The 19079-nt window shown below is 36.4% G+C and overlaps 1 protein-coding gene and 1 non-coding gene across 2 annotated transcripts in view; one reads left to right on the top strand and one right to left on the bottom strand.

Annotated features, from left to right (window-relative positions):
• Positions 1-19079, top strand: part of LOC121425226 (Fanconi anemia group I protein-like) — a 38965-nt gene that overhangs the window by 2926 nt on the left and 16960 nt on the right. Inside the window, exons 2-17 of the mRNA XM_041621238.1 lie at positions 1406-1503; positions 2034-2243; positions 2629-2714; positions 3296-3421; positions 4196-4237; positions 4969-5181; positions 10154-10283; positions 10920-11012; positions 11929-12007; positions 12640-12697; positions 13188-13291; positions 14195-14362; positions 16172-16373; positions 17317-17443; positions 17922-18050; positions 18595-18765. Coding sequence (XP_041477172.1) covers positions 1423-1503; positions 2034-2243; positions 2629-2714; positions 3296-3421; positions 4196-4237; positions 4969-5181; positions 10154-10283; positions 10920-11012; positions 11929-12007; positions 12640-12697; positions 13188-13291; positions 14195-14362; positions 16172-16373; positions 17317-17443; positions 17922-18050; positions 18595-18765 — 2019 coding nt within the window. The 5' untranslated portion in view covers positions 1406-1422. The remainder of the gene's footprint in view (positions 1-1405; positions 1504-2033; positions 2244-2628; positions 2715-3295; positions 3422-4195; positions 4238-4968; positions 5182-10153; positions 10284-10919; positions 11013-11928; positions 12008-12639; positions 12698-13187; positions 13292-14194; positions 14363-16171; positions 16374-17316; positions 17444-17921; positions 18051-18594; positions 18766-19079) is intronic.
• TRNAH-GUG lies at positions 8525-8596 on the bottom strand. The gene has a single exon. It is a non-coding gene; the product is annotated as a tRNA-His (tRNA).

Genomic DNA, 19079 nt, shown 5'->3' with positions numbered 1-19079 from the left:
ATGAAACTTGGACATAAGATTAATCAATTATCACTGAACATCCTGCGTGAGTTTTATGTCACATGACCAAGGTCAAAGGTCATTTAGGGTCAATGAACTTTGGCCGAATTGGGGATATCTGTTGAATTCCCATCATAACTTTGAAAGTTTATGGATCTGATTCATGAATCTTGGACATAAGAGTAATCAAGTATCACTGAACATCCTGTGCGAGTTTCAAGTCACATGATCAAGGTCAAAGGTCATGTAAGGCCAATGAACTTTGGCCATGTTGGGTTTTTTTGTTGAATAACCATCATATCTCTGTAAGTTTATTGGTCTAGTTCATAAAAAGTGGACATAAGAGTAACCATGTATCACTGAACATCTTGTGCGAGTTAGAGTAGTTTTCAAATGCCCTTTTTACACAGGATTTTCTTAACCCCGGACTATCGCTAACCCCGTACTATCCTTAACCCCGTACTATTTTTTTTCCTTTTCACACATGCCAAATTGTTATTGCTAACCCCGGATAAGGAATGCTTGCTTTTTACACACGAAACTCGCTAACCCCGGACTAGTGGTTTTTGTCGATCATTCGTAGTACAAGTGCTTCACTCGTACACTTTTTACACACGCTACAATTTCCTTAACCCCGTAATATAGGTGGGGCCAAATTGCCATTTAGCCCCACCTATAGTACGGGGTTAAGCTTAGCCCACTTTCGTTTTACACATGCGATCTTAACCCCGTACTATTGCTCTTAGCACCGCAATTGGTGGGATAACCCTGCTTTTTTGCAGGGCCAAATAATCCCGTACTATAGGTGGGGTTAGCCCACTTTGCAAAAACGCTGTGTAAAACGAAAGTGGGCTAAGCTTAACCCCGTACTATAGGTGGGGCTAAATTGCCATTTAGCCCCACCAATAGTACGGGGTTAAGGAAATTTTAGCCTGTCTAAAAAGGGTAAAAGTCAGCACTGCTGCTATATTGAACCGCGTGATGCAGGTGAGACGGCCAGAGGCATTCCACTTGTTATTATGGTTCAGGACTTGATTATTTTTATGTGTTTTTAAAAAATTAAGAGCTTTCTAAATTCTTAAGTCCTACCAAGCATGAATTGTATAGCATACTAACCTCGCAATACGTGTGAGTGGAATGATTTATAAATTATAAATAATGGGTCAGTAGATCTACTGCTCAAAGTCCAATACAAATTCAAAACCTATTTTCAATTAAAGCTTCATAATTTCCTTGGCCTGGCCTTGCTTGTTGTAAATTATGAGTTTTCAGTTTTTAGTCAAACCTTCACCAGTATTGATTCTGATAGCTAATTTAATTGTTTCAAAACCAAATTTAATTCAGGTGATCGGTGAAATTCCTGTTTAAGAAATTAAGATTTAACATGATTGTATATTAACTGCAGATGAGGTATCACCAATTATGTCCAGGATTTTACAGTTATCAAGAGAAGGGAATGCGACCAGTGTGGAGAAACATCTAAGTGGACTTAAGCCAGGAGATGTAAGAGCCTCTGCAATTTTACCTAGGATATATATATATATATTTTTTATAATCTGTATCTTAGTTTCAAAAGATTGAAAAAAAAAAAAACATATCTTTGCTCTCATTATTTTTATAGTATCGTCTTGAATGTCCTTCCAATTGACCTTAATATTTTCTGCACTCTTAATAATTTTATGGTGTTTACTAAACTATAGAAACATGCACTCAAAAAAAAACCTTTAAATAATTTCATTTGGACTATTTCATAGTGCCTGCTAAATATTGCCAATTTGTAGAACTCTATTTTTATTTTTTCAGCTGAATATATACGTTTTTGCATGGTCAGTGGTAATATGAAACCAGCAAGCAAATAAGAAATTAGATATTTCAAATACCATGTTTAAAGTTCAGTAATAATGGACATTGGCTTTATCTATAGAGTTCTGTCATCTTCAAATCCAGTGACATTTCTAGAACAAAAGAAAAAAATCATTTGTTAAAAAATAAATAATATGCTCTATGAAATAATAAATTGATATCTTTTATAGCTATCACATGAATTCAGACAGATTGTGCTCTCTGGTAAAAGTGGGGATGCAGCGGCTTTCCTGCAGACGGTGTTTCAGAGTTCTTCACTCAATCATGAAAAGGGAGATTCATGTCGACTCCAACTGTGCAAGGGGGCCCTCAAGCTCTTAGGTGGCCAAGAAGTGAGCAGCAAGATGGCTTCAGAAATCATTGGATACCTACTGATAGAGGTCAGAACTTTTAAAGCAGTTCTAGGTTTTACCAAACTTCCTTATTCTCTTTTGTTTTATATCTCACGCTCTCACTTTAATTAAAGGGGAAGGTCTCTCATATGTCAAGTTGGTTAAAGCAGAAAAATTCAAGAAACATGTTATTGAAGGTTAGGCGAAATTCATTTGTTTGTGTTGTTGAATGTTGATGTCATTTTATTTTGGGAAAGTACTGTTTTTTTTTAATTGCAAAATAATCAATTATCATTTACTGATGTCATGTTTGAATCTCAGGTCCCAATGTTTTTAATATTTTGTAGAAAAAAAACAACTAAATGTTTGTTCCCTTGTAAAATTCTGTGAATTTATCTATCATCTTGTTTACTGTGATTTCTTTTTTCTTCAGATTGGCAACTTTTCAGCACAATGCTTGGTTGAAGTAGCTGATATGTTCATGGATGTTGTTAAATCAAAGGATATTAGAAATGGCAGGTAATTGATATTTGATTCTTCAACATTTTTACATAATTTTCTAAAACTGATGAAAATTTGAAAAGAAAAGAAAATATAACCTAATAAAATGTGAGTCTTTCATGCTCAGACTCGATTCCAGAGATATATTGTACTATCAAGTATTCTAGGCCTTGTTGCATACAAGTGACCATACTATTATCGTCATTTGTTCTTTAACTCAGGTCTGCTTTAACTATCCTCAATAGCCTTAAACATGTTTATCTCAAAAGTTATTTCTGTCCACTGAAATCTTCTTGAGATAGCTAATAGAAATGGTGACAAATTTGCCACTGGTATACATGATTTTGTTTTTCATAGGATTTTAATTTCTAATAGTGATCTTACATATTGGGTGTTTATCATCTTGGTATTATTGATTTCAATATTCTATCAGTACTTCAATAGTTAAATATTATACAATGAAAGTATGTTAAGCATTATATTATTTTATGAGGAAGGTACAGTGTCATTCTATAGGATTTATGATCTGATTTATGTATAAATGTATTAAAAAAGCTCACATTCGTATCAAATGTGTCATATGATTTCATTTCAATCAGAGCATTTGAACTTCTCCCAAAAGTGATCTCAACACTGGCTGCCATGGAAACAGTCACCAAGGACTCTAATAGAATGTCAGGTCAAGAGTTCAAAGATCATCTCCTTAATAACTTTTGCTCTTGCAGGTAATATGAAAAAATCTCTTTAGTAAAAATTGATTGGGTAGTTAACTGTGAATGGAAGGATTGAAAGATGGATGGTTGGATGGAAGGATTGATTGATGGATGGATACATGTAGATGGAAGGATGGATGGGTGGATGAATAGAGGGATAGATGGATGGCTGGAAAGATGGGTGGATAGATATGTTGATGGATGAATGAATGGATGGATAGAAGAATTGATGTATAGATGGTTGGGAACATAGAAGGATGGATGTTTGGATGGTTGAATGGATTAAAAGATAGATGGATGGATGGATAAAATGATATGATGGATGAATGAATGATAAGATGGTTGGATGAACGAAAGGATGGATGGTTAATAGATTAATGGATCGATGGAAGAATGGGTGGATGATGGATGGATGGATCATGGATGGATGGATGGATGGATGGATGATGGATAAATGGATGGATGGATGGTTGATAGATTAATAGATCGATGGAAGGATGGTTGGATCATGGAAGGATGGTTTGATACATGTAGATAGTGGAGGGAGATACATGTAGATACTGCAATTGAATGGATGGGTGAATATTGTGTGTAGAGTTGCATATAAAGTTATTTACACTATAATTAGTGAATACTGAAAATGATTAATCATCTGGTAATGACATGCCTCAAAGGCATTTTTATATGAATGCTATTACGAGTATATTGATATCAGTATAAAATTTGCCATTTTTATTCTACTTTCATCTTGAAAATAATTTCTTTATTCGATCTTAATTTCTCAAGGTGGGAATCCCAGTGTGCTATTCACCTTGCATCAGTATTCAGGTAAGATTTGATTTCATTTGATCATCAATTCATATCATGAGTGGTTGAAGATAACACTCAGGGATTACCTCCATAATGACAATGCTGATGATGCCATGCTCACTACAAACCAACTGTACAAGTTAATCTCATAAATCATACCGTAAAGTGCTGATCGGTGACCCATTTACTCCTGTGAAAATCACCCCTTTCCTATTTTTTTTTCTAGAAGAAATAGGATTAGGGTTTTGAAAATGAAATGGTTGTAGGTTCAAAATAATGCAAAGATGATAAGTTGAAATATTTCATTTCATTTATTTCCAATTCTGAAATTCTTGATAAAAAACAACAACTTTCAAATACAATAATGTATATTTTAAAACCCAAGGAATATGGGGGAGCCAGTAGAGGCCGTTGGCCTGTCACAGTCTGGGCTCAAATACCATAATGAATCATACATAATATAGAGAGATAGAGATCGAAGAGTGGGGGGGGGGTGGTACATGTACAGTATGTGTAATTAAGATTGTATGTACATAAACAGTACTTAAGATTTCTTATGAGATGCTTTTCATACTTTAATATAGTACTACTTTAATATCCATCAGTTATGAAAGAGATATTGGAGCAATTGTCTGTAGCCTGAGTAAATTTCCCATAATTGAATCTAATGCGGTCCTGATTTTAATGGTGCAAATGCATACAAATACCCCGGATTCCAGCATCCAATTTAACCTTGTACCATTCTGCAGAGAGATACCCCTGAGCAGTGATCAACTTCAGTTTGTCATCAACAAGCTGCTGAGGGTTATGAAGCATGTGGATCTCCAGGAGCTTCCACCGCTGGTCTATCAGCTGCTTCTGCTGTCCTCCAAAGGCCACAAGAAGATTGTCCTTGAGGGACTCACTGGATTCTTTGCAGAGCAGGATAGAAAGATCCAGGAAAGAAATGGCAAAGAAGATGGGTGAGTCAAAGGCAATCTTCTAGTTTCTTTTCTCCTTTTGGGAGGGGGGGGATTGGCTGTTTTCCTAAGCCTCAAGAAGATTGTCCTAAAGGGACTTACTGGATTCTTTGCAGAGCAGGATAGAAGGCTCTACGAAAGAAATAGTTAAGAAAACGGGTAAGTGAAGGCAATTTCTTTTTTTTTTTGGGGGGGGGCTCTTTTCCCAAGGTAACAAGAAGATCGTCTTTTGAGGGACTCACCAGATTCTTTGCAAATCACGATAGAAAGATCCAGGAAAGATATGGCAAAGAAGATGGGTGAGTGATGGCAATCTTCTCTTTTCTTTTCTCTTTTTCTTTTTTTTCTGGGAGGGGGGGTGTTACACCCACAAATGTAATAATCGCTCCCAAATGTAATAACGCCCACAAATGTAATAACACTTTACCCACAAATGTAATAACACTTTACCCACAAATGTAATAATTTTTGATCGCCCACAAATGTAATAACACTTTACCCACAAATGTAATAACGACCACAAATATAATAACACTTTACCCACAAATGTAATAATGCACTTTACCCACAAATGTAATAATGATTTTACCCACAAATGTAATAAATTTGAAGTGATTTTTGGCGAATTCGTTCTAAACTGATATCCTATAGTAATGCGTTCATATAGCACAAAAGTTCAAAGTCTTTTTTCCAGACCCGGTTAATGAAATATTACAGTACAAGTCCAAGTCTTTTTCCAGACCCGGTTTTTCAAAATTATAATATACGTCCAAAGTCTTTTACCAGACCCGGTTGTTTCAAAATTATAATATACGTCCAAAGTCTTTTTTCCAGACCCGGTTAATTCAAAAATTATAATGCAAGTCCAAAGTCTTTTTTCAGACCCGGTCGTTTCAAAAGTTATAATATACGTCGGTGAGGGGTAAAGACAACACTCTAAGCCCAAGCATTTTAAGTGGGTTTAATTTTGAAGATTGGTCTCAGCTCTCATTTTTTTTCAATATTTTTTTATCTTTTAAATAACCGGGTCCAGACAAAAGACTAAGCATAATACTCGTGTTATTCCACAAGAATAAGAATATGAGTCTTTTGTTTTAAGGATTGTTTAAATCATTTTTAAATCACCGGGTCTGGAATAAAGACAATGCTCTAAACATGTGCTTTTCTACATGCATGGTCTTAATTTGGAGGATTGTTGGTTCTTAGATTCGTTGTTGGGGGTTGAGTTTTATTGATTTTTTATTCCTGAAATAATTGTGTCTGGAGGAAAGTCCATCTTCGACAATCGGTCTTCATGTTGTTCCACAGTAATTAGATTATTGGGTATTCGTTTTAGAATATTTGTAAAAACTATTTTATTTTTCAAATAGTAATCAAGTCTGGAGAAAGGATGTCTGCTTTACCCACGCGTTATTACAATGTTTTGTAGGGGTAGTAGTATTATTTAAAAAAAGACATATTTTTACTGGGTGAAACTTTGGAAATTTGGTCTTAGATTTGAAGTTTTTCAGTTACTTTTTTTTAATAGCTGGGTCTGGAGGAAAGAGTACATTTTAAAACTCGTGTCATTCCACGAGAATAAGAATATAAGGTCTTATGTTAGAAGATTTTTTTTCGTAACTGTTTTAGGTCTGGAATAAAGACAACACTCTAAACCTCTTTTAAAACAGGTTCTTAGGTGGAAGGTTTGTTTGGTCTTAGACTTTGATTTTTTTAAATTCTTACTATTAGAGATTTTTTTTTAAGAAAAAAATTGTCGGGCTGAAAGACTACGCTATATCCAGCATTAATAAGATTATGTGGTCTTTATACTGTTTTTAAACTGTTATTCATAATGTTTAAATAACAGGTAACCGGGTCTGGAGAAAAGACTACGCTTGATTCTCAATTTACTCTTAGTGCATATATTCACAATATACACCGTATAAGTTGAAACAACAACAAAGACATTAATTCCACCAGTTTTATTTAACTGGGTCTGGAGAAAAGACTAAGCTCGATTCCCATTTTTTCCACAGGAATATCATTATCGTATCTTAGTTTGGACTTATATTTTAAATTTTGAAATAACTGGGTCTGGAAAAAGACTTTGGACTTATTAAAATTCTTGAAACAACCGGGTCTGGAAAAAAGACTTTGGACTTATATCACAATTTTTGAAACAAACGGGTCTGGAAAAAAAGACTTTGGACTTTTATTATATTTTTTTAAACAACCGGGTCTGGAAAAAAGACTTTGGACTTGTACTTTGATGTTTTATTAACCCGGTCTGAAAAAAAGACTGCACTTTTGTGCTATATGAACGCATTACTATAGGATTTTAGTTTAGAACGGATTTGCCAAAAATCCCTTCAAATTTATTACATTTGTGGGTAAAGTCATTATTACATTTGTGGGCGATCAAAAATTATTACATTTGTGGGTAAAGTGTTATTACATTTGTGGGCGTTATTACATTTGTGGGTAAAGTGTTATTACATTTGTGGGTGCAACAGGGGGGAGGCTGTTTGCGTAAGGCCACAAAAATATTGTCATTGAGGGTTTCACCGGATTCTTTGCAGAGCCAGATAAAAGGATCCAGGAAAGAAAAGGTGTAGAATATTAAAAAGGTGTGCCCATACTACTAATGGAAGAAAAGATGTAAAAAAAATTGTTGGGGGGCTGTGTGATTGACTCACTGCATAGAAAAGAAGACATGAAAGAGAACATGCATGAGACATTGGTGGTCTTCTATTTTTTTTTTGTGGGGGGGGCGAGGGGAGTTGTAGAGGGGCCCATATGTCAAAAGGCCCTAGAACACTATCATTGAGTGGCTTGATTTATTGCAGTGTTGGAGAGATATCTACAGGCAATGCAAGGAGGAAGTGTGAGTGAAAGTCTACCTGGGATCTTACGTTTTAGTAGAACAAGACATATTTCAGGCATTTCGTTCATACAGTTTGTTTGACAGTAATTATTTAGAGGGTTGAAATTGGTCAGGTTGGACACGGTTGTCGTTATTCCTGGATTACAAGCCATTTGGTTTGTACCTACAAATTACCTACAAGCCCATTAGAGATTCACCACAACTCACTTGATAATATTTCAATTATTTATACAGAGGGCTGATGATGATCATAGTGGCAAGGCATGGCAGATTTGCAAATAAGGTTGTGTGTGGGGGGGTAGGGGTGTTTGTGTGTGATGGGGTATGAAATGGGCTCTGATGAGTCATTTATACAGTCTCTATTCAAAAGAGGATTAGTTTTTTGTGAAAGCTTTATTTTCTTCCTTTTTAAATGGGAATATTCGGAATATAGACCTGATTATTCTGCGCTTTAAGAAAACTATGGGAAAAAATGGTGGATGCTGTGACCAGGGTTCGAACCTGGGTCTTTACATTCACAATGTAATGTCTTAACCTCTAGACCATCACGGCTTCACCACAAATTACCCTCACTTTAGAACTTTTATGCTCAGCCTGTGCAATACTTCACTTCATTGCCAAATCCAAGGGGTATGTTGCAATCCCTATTTCCTGGGAATCCCAGGCAAAGCTATTTATGGAATCATGTACAGAAAGACAATTGGAATTGTTTTAGCATGCTGTGTGCAGTACATCTAATGTAGAACAAATAGGTGAATAGTTTTTAATAGATCTTTTATTTTCTTGTTCATCTGCATTTTTGTGTAATGTACTAGAGATTTAGTGAGATGATCATCTTCTTATGGGTTGGTTAATTTTAGTTTTTATCATATCACTGCTCTTATTGATTTAAAGTATCCCATTTATTGTTTATTTTTTCATCCGCTCCAGGCATACATTGTTTTGATTTTATTCATTAAATGTCATTTCTTTGGATCATCAACAATTTCTTGTCATCTTCATTGTCATCCTTGGCATAATCATTATCTTCATTATTTTCAGTATAATTGTTATCATTACCATCATCCACATCATAATCCTATTCATCATTATTTTCATCACCAACATAATCATGATCACCATCGTTGTTGTCATCATCTTCACTATCATCATCATCGTTATTGTCATCATCGTTGTCATCATTAACCTCATCTTTTTAGCATTTCCATTCATCAAAGTATTTTTCTTACTCTTTAGTCTTTTGCTGTAGCCATATTCCTGATTCTTTATGACGTCCTATTGATATGGGGTGGTATTCTGAGATCCATTTTATCTCAGATAAAATAAAATATTTTATCTCTGTTAAAATCAGTGAGATAAAATACCCTTTTGAGAACAATTTTATCTTCATTTATCTCTGTAAGACACACCTATTTTGAAATCAATATCCAATTAAAACGTGCTTTTATAGCTCTCTCATATCACTCAACCAATGGAAATCCATTCCGCTAGGAGGTGTGGCCAAGGAGTGAGATTGCGTCGATTTATTGACTTCAATACGCTTGCACTATACGCTTGCGCGTCTTTACAGAAATTTCTTTCTAACAAAAAAGGCAATACTATCATCTTTTTTCGAAGTCTATATCGCATCTTTTCAAGCATCATTTCAGAGACAGTATTAGTCAAGAAAAGTCTTATGAAATACTTCCTGATTGTACAGAAATAGCTTTAAGGTGTTGTTCTCAATGAATATATAATTTTTCTTCATTTTCTTGTTGACATTTGGTGTTCATTCACCTAGAAATATTGACGAAATCGATGTCGTGGAGATAAAATAGCCCCTACCCTCTTTTAAGTTATTTTATTTTTTCTTCAAAGTAACTTGGGTGCAAGCACATCATCCGCGTTGCAATGTTCAGATACGCGATGGGTATGTCTACGCAGCCATTATTCTGTTGCGTATCATCATAGATACGCAAGATAAAATTTTAAATTGTATCTGAGAGATAAAATGTCATCTAAGAATACCAATTTCATTTTAAGGGATAAAATAAAACATTTTAAAGATGAAATGACCTCAGAATACCGCCCCAGGTCTAATTGATTTATCTCTCAATTCTCTGCCTACAGGGAAGAGTTGGTGTCTTCAAGTTTCTCCAAAGAACACCTCCGTCACACGGAGGGGACAATTATCATCCACATCACATTTTCCATCAAGCAGGACCAGGAGCTAGGTCGAGAGTTCATCAAGTTTCTGAAAGTAAGCCCCAGCTCTTATTTTTGCGTCATTATCAACTTGCTTAAATTACAAAACTGAATCGATTTATGGTAGTAACTAGTAAGCAATAATTGTGAGAGAAAGTCTTTAGAAACTATTTGCATTGCTCTCATCACTATGGTAAGTTCTAACAATTTATAAGCATCTCAATCAGTAACACTTATTAAAAGGGAAACTAGAAGGTAACATTTCTAAATCACCAACATGAATAAACACAGATGGGTACCTGTTATGAAATAGAAAAAAACACAGAAAGAGGTTGATTATTTAATGGAAGAGCCATGGTTACCTGGAAGGAATTTATTCCTTGAATGCATGTATGGTAAAAAGACTTAGGGGAAGCCAGGTAATAATATCCAGTTTCTTTGGAAGCACATAGTTACGTCAAATGATAATGTGAAATTTACCTTACAAGAAGTGAATTTAATCATTATTGTTATTATTATTGTTTGGTATTTTCAATTTAATTTTTTAACAGTTTATTCTCTTCCTCCATTCTTCTTTATGCTGCCATCTTCCCATTTTCTTTCTCTCTCTCTCTCTCTCCTTTTTTCTACCTCACTCTCTTCATCTCTTCCTTTCTTCTTCACCTCACTCTCTTTTTTTCTCTATAAATAGAGTGGCCAGCTAAGAGACTGCAGTACTGTCTTGGCTCCTTTCAATGTAGCATTAGCTCTGTCTGTTGCCCAGATACACAGATTTGAAGAACAGGTAGGTCTTATTGTTTACAAGTAGAAAGGAGGAATACTTGGATGGATAAATGGACAGATAGGTGGATGGATGGATGTTAAGTTTTTGTTCAGCTTGCTCTTATTTCTTTATTTTTGCAACAATTATGTTCATATCGTACTTGGTGCATGTTATCCTGGTTAATACCACATGTGAGCCTATGAGAATTATGACGTCAAAGGTCATCTGGAGTGTTGTGCCCCAGTGGATTAGTCTTCTGACTTTGAAACAGAGGGTTGTGGGTTCAAATCCCAGCCATGGTGTAATTTCCTTTAGCAAGAAATTAACCACACTGTGCTACACTCAACCCAGGAGAGGTGAATGGGAACCCAGTAGTAGGAAGAAATTCCTTAAATGCTTTGAACACCTAGGCAACCTAGCTAAAGCCAGGGTATTAATAATAATAGCCGGGCCCGCCGGGAGAACAGTTTTCGGAACTGAAGCAGCTTCCCTGGGTAAATCTACCTATATTATTTTTATTTTTATCTAGGGGTCAAAAGATCACATTCCATATTTTATTGATTGCAAAATCAGGCGTAAGTCATTGTTTGTTAACCACCTTGTTAGTTTAAGACCTGACGTAACTTATCATGTGGAATTTGATGGGTCATGTCCTCAGAAAGCAAGACAACCATCATTGGTACACTGCTCTAACATGGAATCCAGGAGGAAAATGTGAAAGGGGCAGACCGAAAACAACATGGAGGAGAACTGTAAAGAGAAATACCTACGGATGGAAGAGTTGGAATGAGCCAAGGGGTTGTGCTAGAGACCGTCGAAAATGGAATGAAAGCGGGGAGGCCTTATATGCTACATGGCATGAATGAGGATAGAAGTAGTAGTAACTTTATAATGATTGTACAGTATTTTATTTTCATTTCAATCAATGTTTCTACAGATCTTTGATTTTCTCAAGTCTACCATCTTGAAGAGTCTCAAGGATGCTAAAAGACAGAAGGACTCTCCCTGGATTGCAAGTATGTTTTCATTTCTCACCTCAACTATGTTGTATCTTTATGATACAGGATCGTCTAGTACATCCACTTTATGTACATTTCATTTCCATTTAATTCTATTCAATCTAATCTAATTCAATTTTAATTATACATTCATTTTATTCAATATACATGCATTTGATTTTTGATTAATCAAGCAGAAAAGGAGGACAACAACAAATATACACTTGATGAATAAGTAGCCTCCATATCAGATGAAAACATTTCATTTATGAACATATGTATGTAACAGAATATTTCTCAAATAGATGCAATATATTGGTGAACTTTGACCCCTGCCTTCTTGACATGCCACCAAACTTCAAATCTATGTGGCATTGCAAAAAAAATATACCCGGTATATAGATTTTGATTGCTAAAAGGAATTTGAAATTTGCAATTAATAGATTAGTTCCGATCAAAGCAAACCAATCTTTTCTTTCCATGGAAGAACAAAGTCTTTTTAATTTTAATTTTTGCAATCAATTGTAAAACTTGTTGACTTTGGGACCTAAAAGTGACTTCCAATTGATTCCATCTCAAAGTAGTTAATTATGTCAGCCATAGTTTGTGGTTACTTTCACTTTTCACTTTTTTTTTTATTATTTTGACAGATCTTGTACCTGCTGGCAGCAATGTCATCAGACTTCTCCTTGAAACAGTTGAAAACAGGTAATTGCAGCTTGAAATATTAATCTTTTCTTTCATTTTTTACTTGATATAATTGCTATCTATTTGAATGGTAATAGTAATGGTGGCGATTTGCTTACCTGATTGCTGAGAAAGCAAGAATGCGTTTAACAAGCAACTAGAGGACTGAAGATGGGAGCTCCTCTCTGAGGGACCTGATGAGGATTATTGCCTTACCAAAGGGCACTAGTGCACCAATTGGGGTTACCGTAATCTGAAGCACCTTTTCTACCCACTGAGTTATCTTGCCTCGTTAAAGACGACCTCAGGCTGTTAGCAAGAAACTGGTACATCAAGTTTGTAATTCAATTTACTCTTCGATTGAAGTTGAATATCCCCTGTTCATTTAAATTTTAGCTTTACAACATTCAATATTCTCCAACATGTAATAATAGCCAGATTTATAAAGCGCTTTTTGCCTGAGGATACAAAGTGCTAATAATTTGAATTTGTTGTTCTTGTTAACCCACAGCATGTATGGATGGGATCATGTGATCCATGGATTAGTCCAGCTGGGTTTTACTCTCATGGACTCGTTTGGACCAAAACCAGGACCGTTCGGTGGAAAAGCTGTTGGTAAGTTACCAAACAAAGTGCCAAATTTTTCTCCTAAAGAACCTAATGCTCTGTTTATATTTATAAGACGTGGGCAAACACAGTGTAATGGTCCACTTGCACATCCCCAATCAGTATATCAAGAAAAGTGACCTGCAGGTTACAATGATTCAGGGGGGGGGAGGTTCATGAAAGTTGTCATCGTCAACTGGTCGACTAAATTTGTCAGAGCTGACAATATCAGTAAAATTCTTGGTTTGGATTGGCTGAGAGGCACTAACCTCTGGCTGTTACCATGGTAACTGTCAGAGAAAGACAAGTTGTCAGTGCTGACAACTTCATGAAACGGTCCCCTGATTGCGTTTTGTCTCTCATGCCAAATGATGAATACACAGTCAAAGCCGTCACCCAAGGGAGACAAGAAAAGGCGGCTTTATGAGCAGGTTTTTGTCATACATGTAAATCTTTGATGTGGAACACTATTCAAGGGAAAGCAAAATAATGGACTGATGCTCCTTGTAAGACATATTTTATAAAAATTGTAAAGATGATGATGATGATAATGATGATAATGGTGATGATGATGATGATGGTGGTGGTGGTGGTGGTGGTGATGATGATAATGATGATGATGATAATCAATCCCAAGTTTTAAATCCAGTTTCGTCCTCTTGAACAGGGGTGGCCAGATTCACCTCACACTCTCAGCAATCGCCCTTACCCCTCCGTCCACTTTGCCTGATTCGGTACATCCTTCCATACTCAATCCAACCCTCCTACACTCCTCCTTGAACCACCCACCTGGAACTCAAAAGCCCTTCTTAAAGCAAACTTGTCATCCCTCAATATATGTCCATACCGACATACACCATTCGGTGGAAAAAACTGATGATGCTAGCTGATCATGTTCTTTTCTTTCCACAGAGGCTGGACCTGGTACCCCAAGCACCCCTAACCAGCAGGCCAGTCAGCTAGGGACAGACATACTTCTGAACCTCTTCAAGTCACAGGATGGGATCCGATCAAGCATCCTAGAACAGATCCTCAACAGGGTGGTCACCAGGACAGCTGGCTCCGTCACTCAGTACATCAGTAAGTCTATACCAAAGCCTGCCGCGCTCTATGCGATCCGGCGACGACCTTATTTTGTAATAATGACATTTCGCATTCATTATGAAAGTTCTAAAAGTAAAATGAATCTTGTTTTAAGTGCAGAATTATACCAGGATTACTAAAAAAAAAATTGTGCTTTACTGCAGGCCTCATGCTTGCTATTTTTTTTTTTTTTTTGAAAGAGAGGGAAGTTATTTTGTCAATGTTCAGTTTTAATATATTCTTTTTTCACACCACCAAATTGACAATTGACCTGACCTTTCAGAGGACATGTCCATCATGATGATCTCTACTTCTCAGACAGTCCTGGACGACATGGATAAGGTCTAAGAAGCTTTTGACTTCTTGACCTACACTGAACCTTTCCTTATTGTATATATTTAACCCATTTTACTATAACACATGTTTTTCATAGACTCCAACCCACACATACATGTATATGATCTCAGTATCAAACTGGTTAATAAAGTGGATGATTCATTTTCTGTTTTTAAATAAACCTTTGACCCGACCTTTCAGAGCTCCTATTCCATCATGGTGACCTCTGCTCTTCAGACTTTCCTAGACTGCATGGGTAAAGTCAGAGAAGCCTTTGTATATCAAACCTACCTACCTCATTGTATTTCATACAGTTTTTTGTCTCACCTGCGAAGCAAAGTGAGACTATAGTCGCCGCTTTTCCGACGGCGGCGGCGGCGACGGCGGCGGCGGTGTCAACATCAAATCTTAACCTGAGGTTAAGTTTTTGAAATGACATCATAACTTAGAAAGTATATGGACCTAGTTCATGAAACTTGGCCATAAGGTTAATCAAGTATTACTGAACATCCTATTAGAGTTTCATGTCACATGACCAAGGTCAAAGGTCATTTAGGGTCAATGAACTTAGACCATGTTGGAGGAATCAACATCAAAATCTTAACCTGTGGTTAAGTTTTTGAAATGTCATCATAACTTAGAAAATATATGGACCTAGTTCATGAAACTTGGACATAAGGTTAATCAAGTATCACTGAACATCCTGCATGAGTTTCACGTCACATGACCAAGGTCAAAGGTCATTTAGGGTCAATGAACTTTGGCCGAATTGGGGATATCTGTTGAATTCCCATCATAACTTTGAAAGTTTATGGATCTGATTCATGAAACTTGGACATAATAGTAATCAAGCATCACTGAAAATTTTGTGCAAGTTTCAGGTCTCATGATTAAGGTCAAAGGTCATTTAGGGTCAATGAACTTTGGCCGAATCGGGGGTATCTGTTGAATTACCATCATAACTTTGAAAGTTTATTGGTCTAGTTCATTAAACTTGGACATTAGAGTAATCAAGTATCACTGAACATCCTGTGCGCGTTTCAGGTCACATGACCAAGGTCAAAGGTCAATGAACTTTGGCCGAATTGGTTGTATCTGTTGAATTACCATCATAACTTTGAAAGTTTATGGATCTGATTCATGAAACTTGTACATAAGAGTAATCATGTATCACTGAACATCCTGTTCCAGTTTCAGGTCACATGATCAAGGTCAAAGGTCATGTAAGGTCAATGAACTTTGGCCATGTTGGGGTTTTTTGTTGAATAACCATCATATCTCTGTAAGTTTATTGGTCTAGTTCATAAAAAGTGGACATAAGAGTAACCATGTATCACTGAACATCTTGTGCGAGTATAGAGTAGTATTCAAAGTCAGCACTGCTGCTACATTGAACCGCGTGATGCAGGTGAGACGGCCAGAGGCATTCCACATGTTTAAATCATTCTTTGATTTGACCTGACCTTTCAGAACTCCTATCCAGTATGGTGACCTCTGCTCCTCAGACAGTCCTAGACTGCATGGGTAAAGTCCGAGAGGCCTTTGACTACCTGACCTACCTTCCTGCATCCACTGCAGAGGGTCTCCTGAAGGCCTTTCAACCCCTGATGAGACTCAACGTGACCCTCAAGGATTCTCTTATGCTGGTCCTCAGGAAGGCTATGTTTTCCAGGTAATCTTTCATGCCACAGTCACACTGCAAACAAATAGATGTTTTCACTGTCCCGGTTTGCGCTGCGATTGAAACGGTGGTCTCAATCATGGAGTAATCGTAGTGATCATATCGTATCAGATTAGTCATGACAATCTTATTGACTAGAAATTTTTTGAGTGGTTCAAAAAGTTTTGCGATCAGTTACGAAAGGCCAATTGCGGCGTTCGTAAAGGATCGCACTTCATTTGGAACAAGGTATAGCTCCAGACTGATGAAAACTTATTTGTTATTTCCAATGAGATACATTGGGTTGGAGTTGGTTTCGTTTGTTTGACTGTAGCATAAGGTGTTTCATTTTTAATTTCATTACATTTCTTGTTTTACAGGAAAAACCTGGTAAATGGTGTCCTTTTGAGGATTGATCTCTCTTCATTATATATTTGGGTGAAAAAAGTTATATATGGAGGTTGGTTTCCATGCATATGTAAACATTTTTCAAAGATTGTGAATTTAAAGGTAAATGCTAGTTTTGGTAACGATATCAAAATAGTTCTTACAGAATCCAATAAAAAGAGCACCAAAGTGTCTGTTTGTATAAATAAAACGCATGTGCCAAAGGATTCTGGAAGAAATTGTGTAATTGCTGAGAAATCAGCAAATAAGCACAGGATTCGGGTAGAGCGTCGGGCCCGACGCTCTAAGCAATAATTATACATTGTCCCACGTGCGCTTATCTGCGTTGGGGATCTTCGGTGTGAACATTTTTCAGCGTAGATTTCAAGATTCATAAAGTTCAGTTAATGTAACTGTACCAGATCTAGATCCTCAATGATATACTGACAATTAAGCCTTGTTTTACAGACTTTCTCATGAAATCAGTGTTTACTGCAACTACTAGAATTTCGCTTTAAAGAGATTGTTAAATTTGCTATTTGTAATTTCTCTCTTCATCTTTCTGCAGACAAGGAGAAGCCAGGAAGATAGCTGTTCTTGGTTACCTTCAGATCCTGAGGCATTTCCGAGTGTTTGGAAGCCTGCCAATGAGTCAATCAAGCCAGTCCTACAGTATGGCTTCTACATCTAGCCAGGTTTGTATTTACAGAAATGATTGGTTAAAATTGAGGGATAGATAGATAGATAGATAGACAGATAGACAGACAGATAATCATGTGCTCAAACTGGATATATAAAGACCATAATTTTATGAATGTTAATGATTTTTGTGGTAATGATGATGATCATGTGATATTGATGATGTTTATAATTTTTATCTAGTCTGCATACTGTAGGTGCCACTTTTCCGACAGCGACAGTGGTGTCATCAACATTAAAATCTCAACCAAGGTTAAGTTTTTGAAATGTCATCATAACTTAAAAAGTGTATGGGCCTAGTTCATGAAACTTGGCCTTAAGGGTAATCAAGTATTACTGAAGATCCTGCCTGAGTTTCAGGTTACATGACCTGAATGTCATTTTTTTTGGGGGGGGTACAGAAGTAAACTAAGTGTAATTGTAATGATTAACTTGGTGATCGGTCTGTTATCTGGTTAATATGCATTTATGTAGATCCAGGTTGACATCCATGGTGGTAGCAATCAACCCAATAATTATGAAGCTATTGTTTGCATGGAGATTCTTGGAAATCTTAGACGATGTCTCACGCAACAAGCTGATATCAGGATGGTTCTCTATGAGGTAAGTGCTTGGAAACCTGCTAATCAAGAAATCGGTAGTAGCAGGGGCAGCAACAAGGTTTATGAACACTCAATTTTATTAAAAATTCTATGCAACAATACAATGCTGTTATACAAATTTTTTTTTACATAGAAAGCTGCTCATATATGAAAGTTGGTGCAGGAAGTTTCTCTCCAAAGCATTTCCTTTTCTGAATTTGTTAAAATTCTTAATGAATTAGAAGATGAAATAGCTTTATTCTGAATTCTTAAGGACATTTTATGGCAGATGAAATTCTGGAAATCAAACAATTCTTGGATTATCAACCGATCAGAAACGCACTGTCATTTTTTTATTTATTTATTTTTTTTTGGTTGTGTTTAAGCTCAAGTCATTCTACAACTGGGCTATAGTTAACAAGAAAAGCTTGCAAAAACTTGACAGAAAGTAAATCTAAGTATTGATGTTTCATTTTGATTCTTTGTACCAAACTTTTCAGGGTTTATATGTAGTCGTATGGAAGAGTAAATTGAAGAACAAACATTCTTTGTATTACATTTTTCAGGGTTTGTATGAAGTGTTATGTCGGAACACCAAACTACAAGGAGCCATCACAGACATGCTTCAGCGTCAGTTCAAGACTTATTACGAGGCTGATGAAGACATCCAACCACCTCTCAAACTGCAACCCTGTATAACGGCCCAGGGCAACAACGTCTTTCTAGCCGAGCCTTTGGTGAGTAGAAGACAGGATAGGGTATGATGATATTTAAAAAAAAACTCATTGGCTGAATGTATGTTGAAGATTTGTTTCCACTTTCCTGATTTTGTAACACACCCCATGCTGTTTGCCATTTATATCGTTGAATCCATACTCAGCCATGTGAACAGACTTTCTTACATAGCTTGGTTATAGCCGGATATGTGCAATTCCATATTATCTTACCTTAATGCTGTTCCTTCTCTTCAAAGAGGTTGGATGTCCTGGGCCCCATAACACAAAGCTTAGCAATGTTCGTAGAACATTTTTCTACAATTGATTCTACTAAC

Source organism: Lytechinus variegatus, chromosome 12, assembly GCF_018143015.1.
Source record: "Lytechinus variegatus isolate NC3 chromosome 12, Lvar_3.0, whole genome shotgun sequence".
NCBI classification, from domain to species: domain Eukaryota; kingdom Metazoa; phylum Echinodermata; class Echinoidea; order Temnopleuroida; family Toxopneustidae; genus Lytechinus; species Lytechinus variegatus.
The sequence above is the reverse complement of the archived record's forward strand: the minus strand, read 5'-3'. Positions and strand labels throughout refer to the sequence as shown.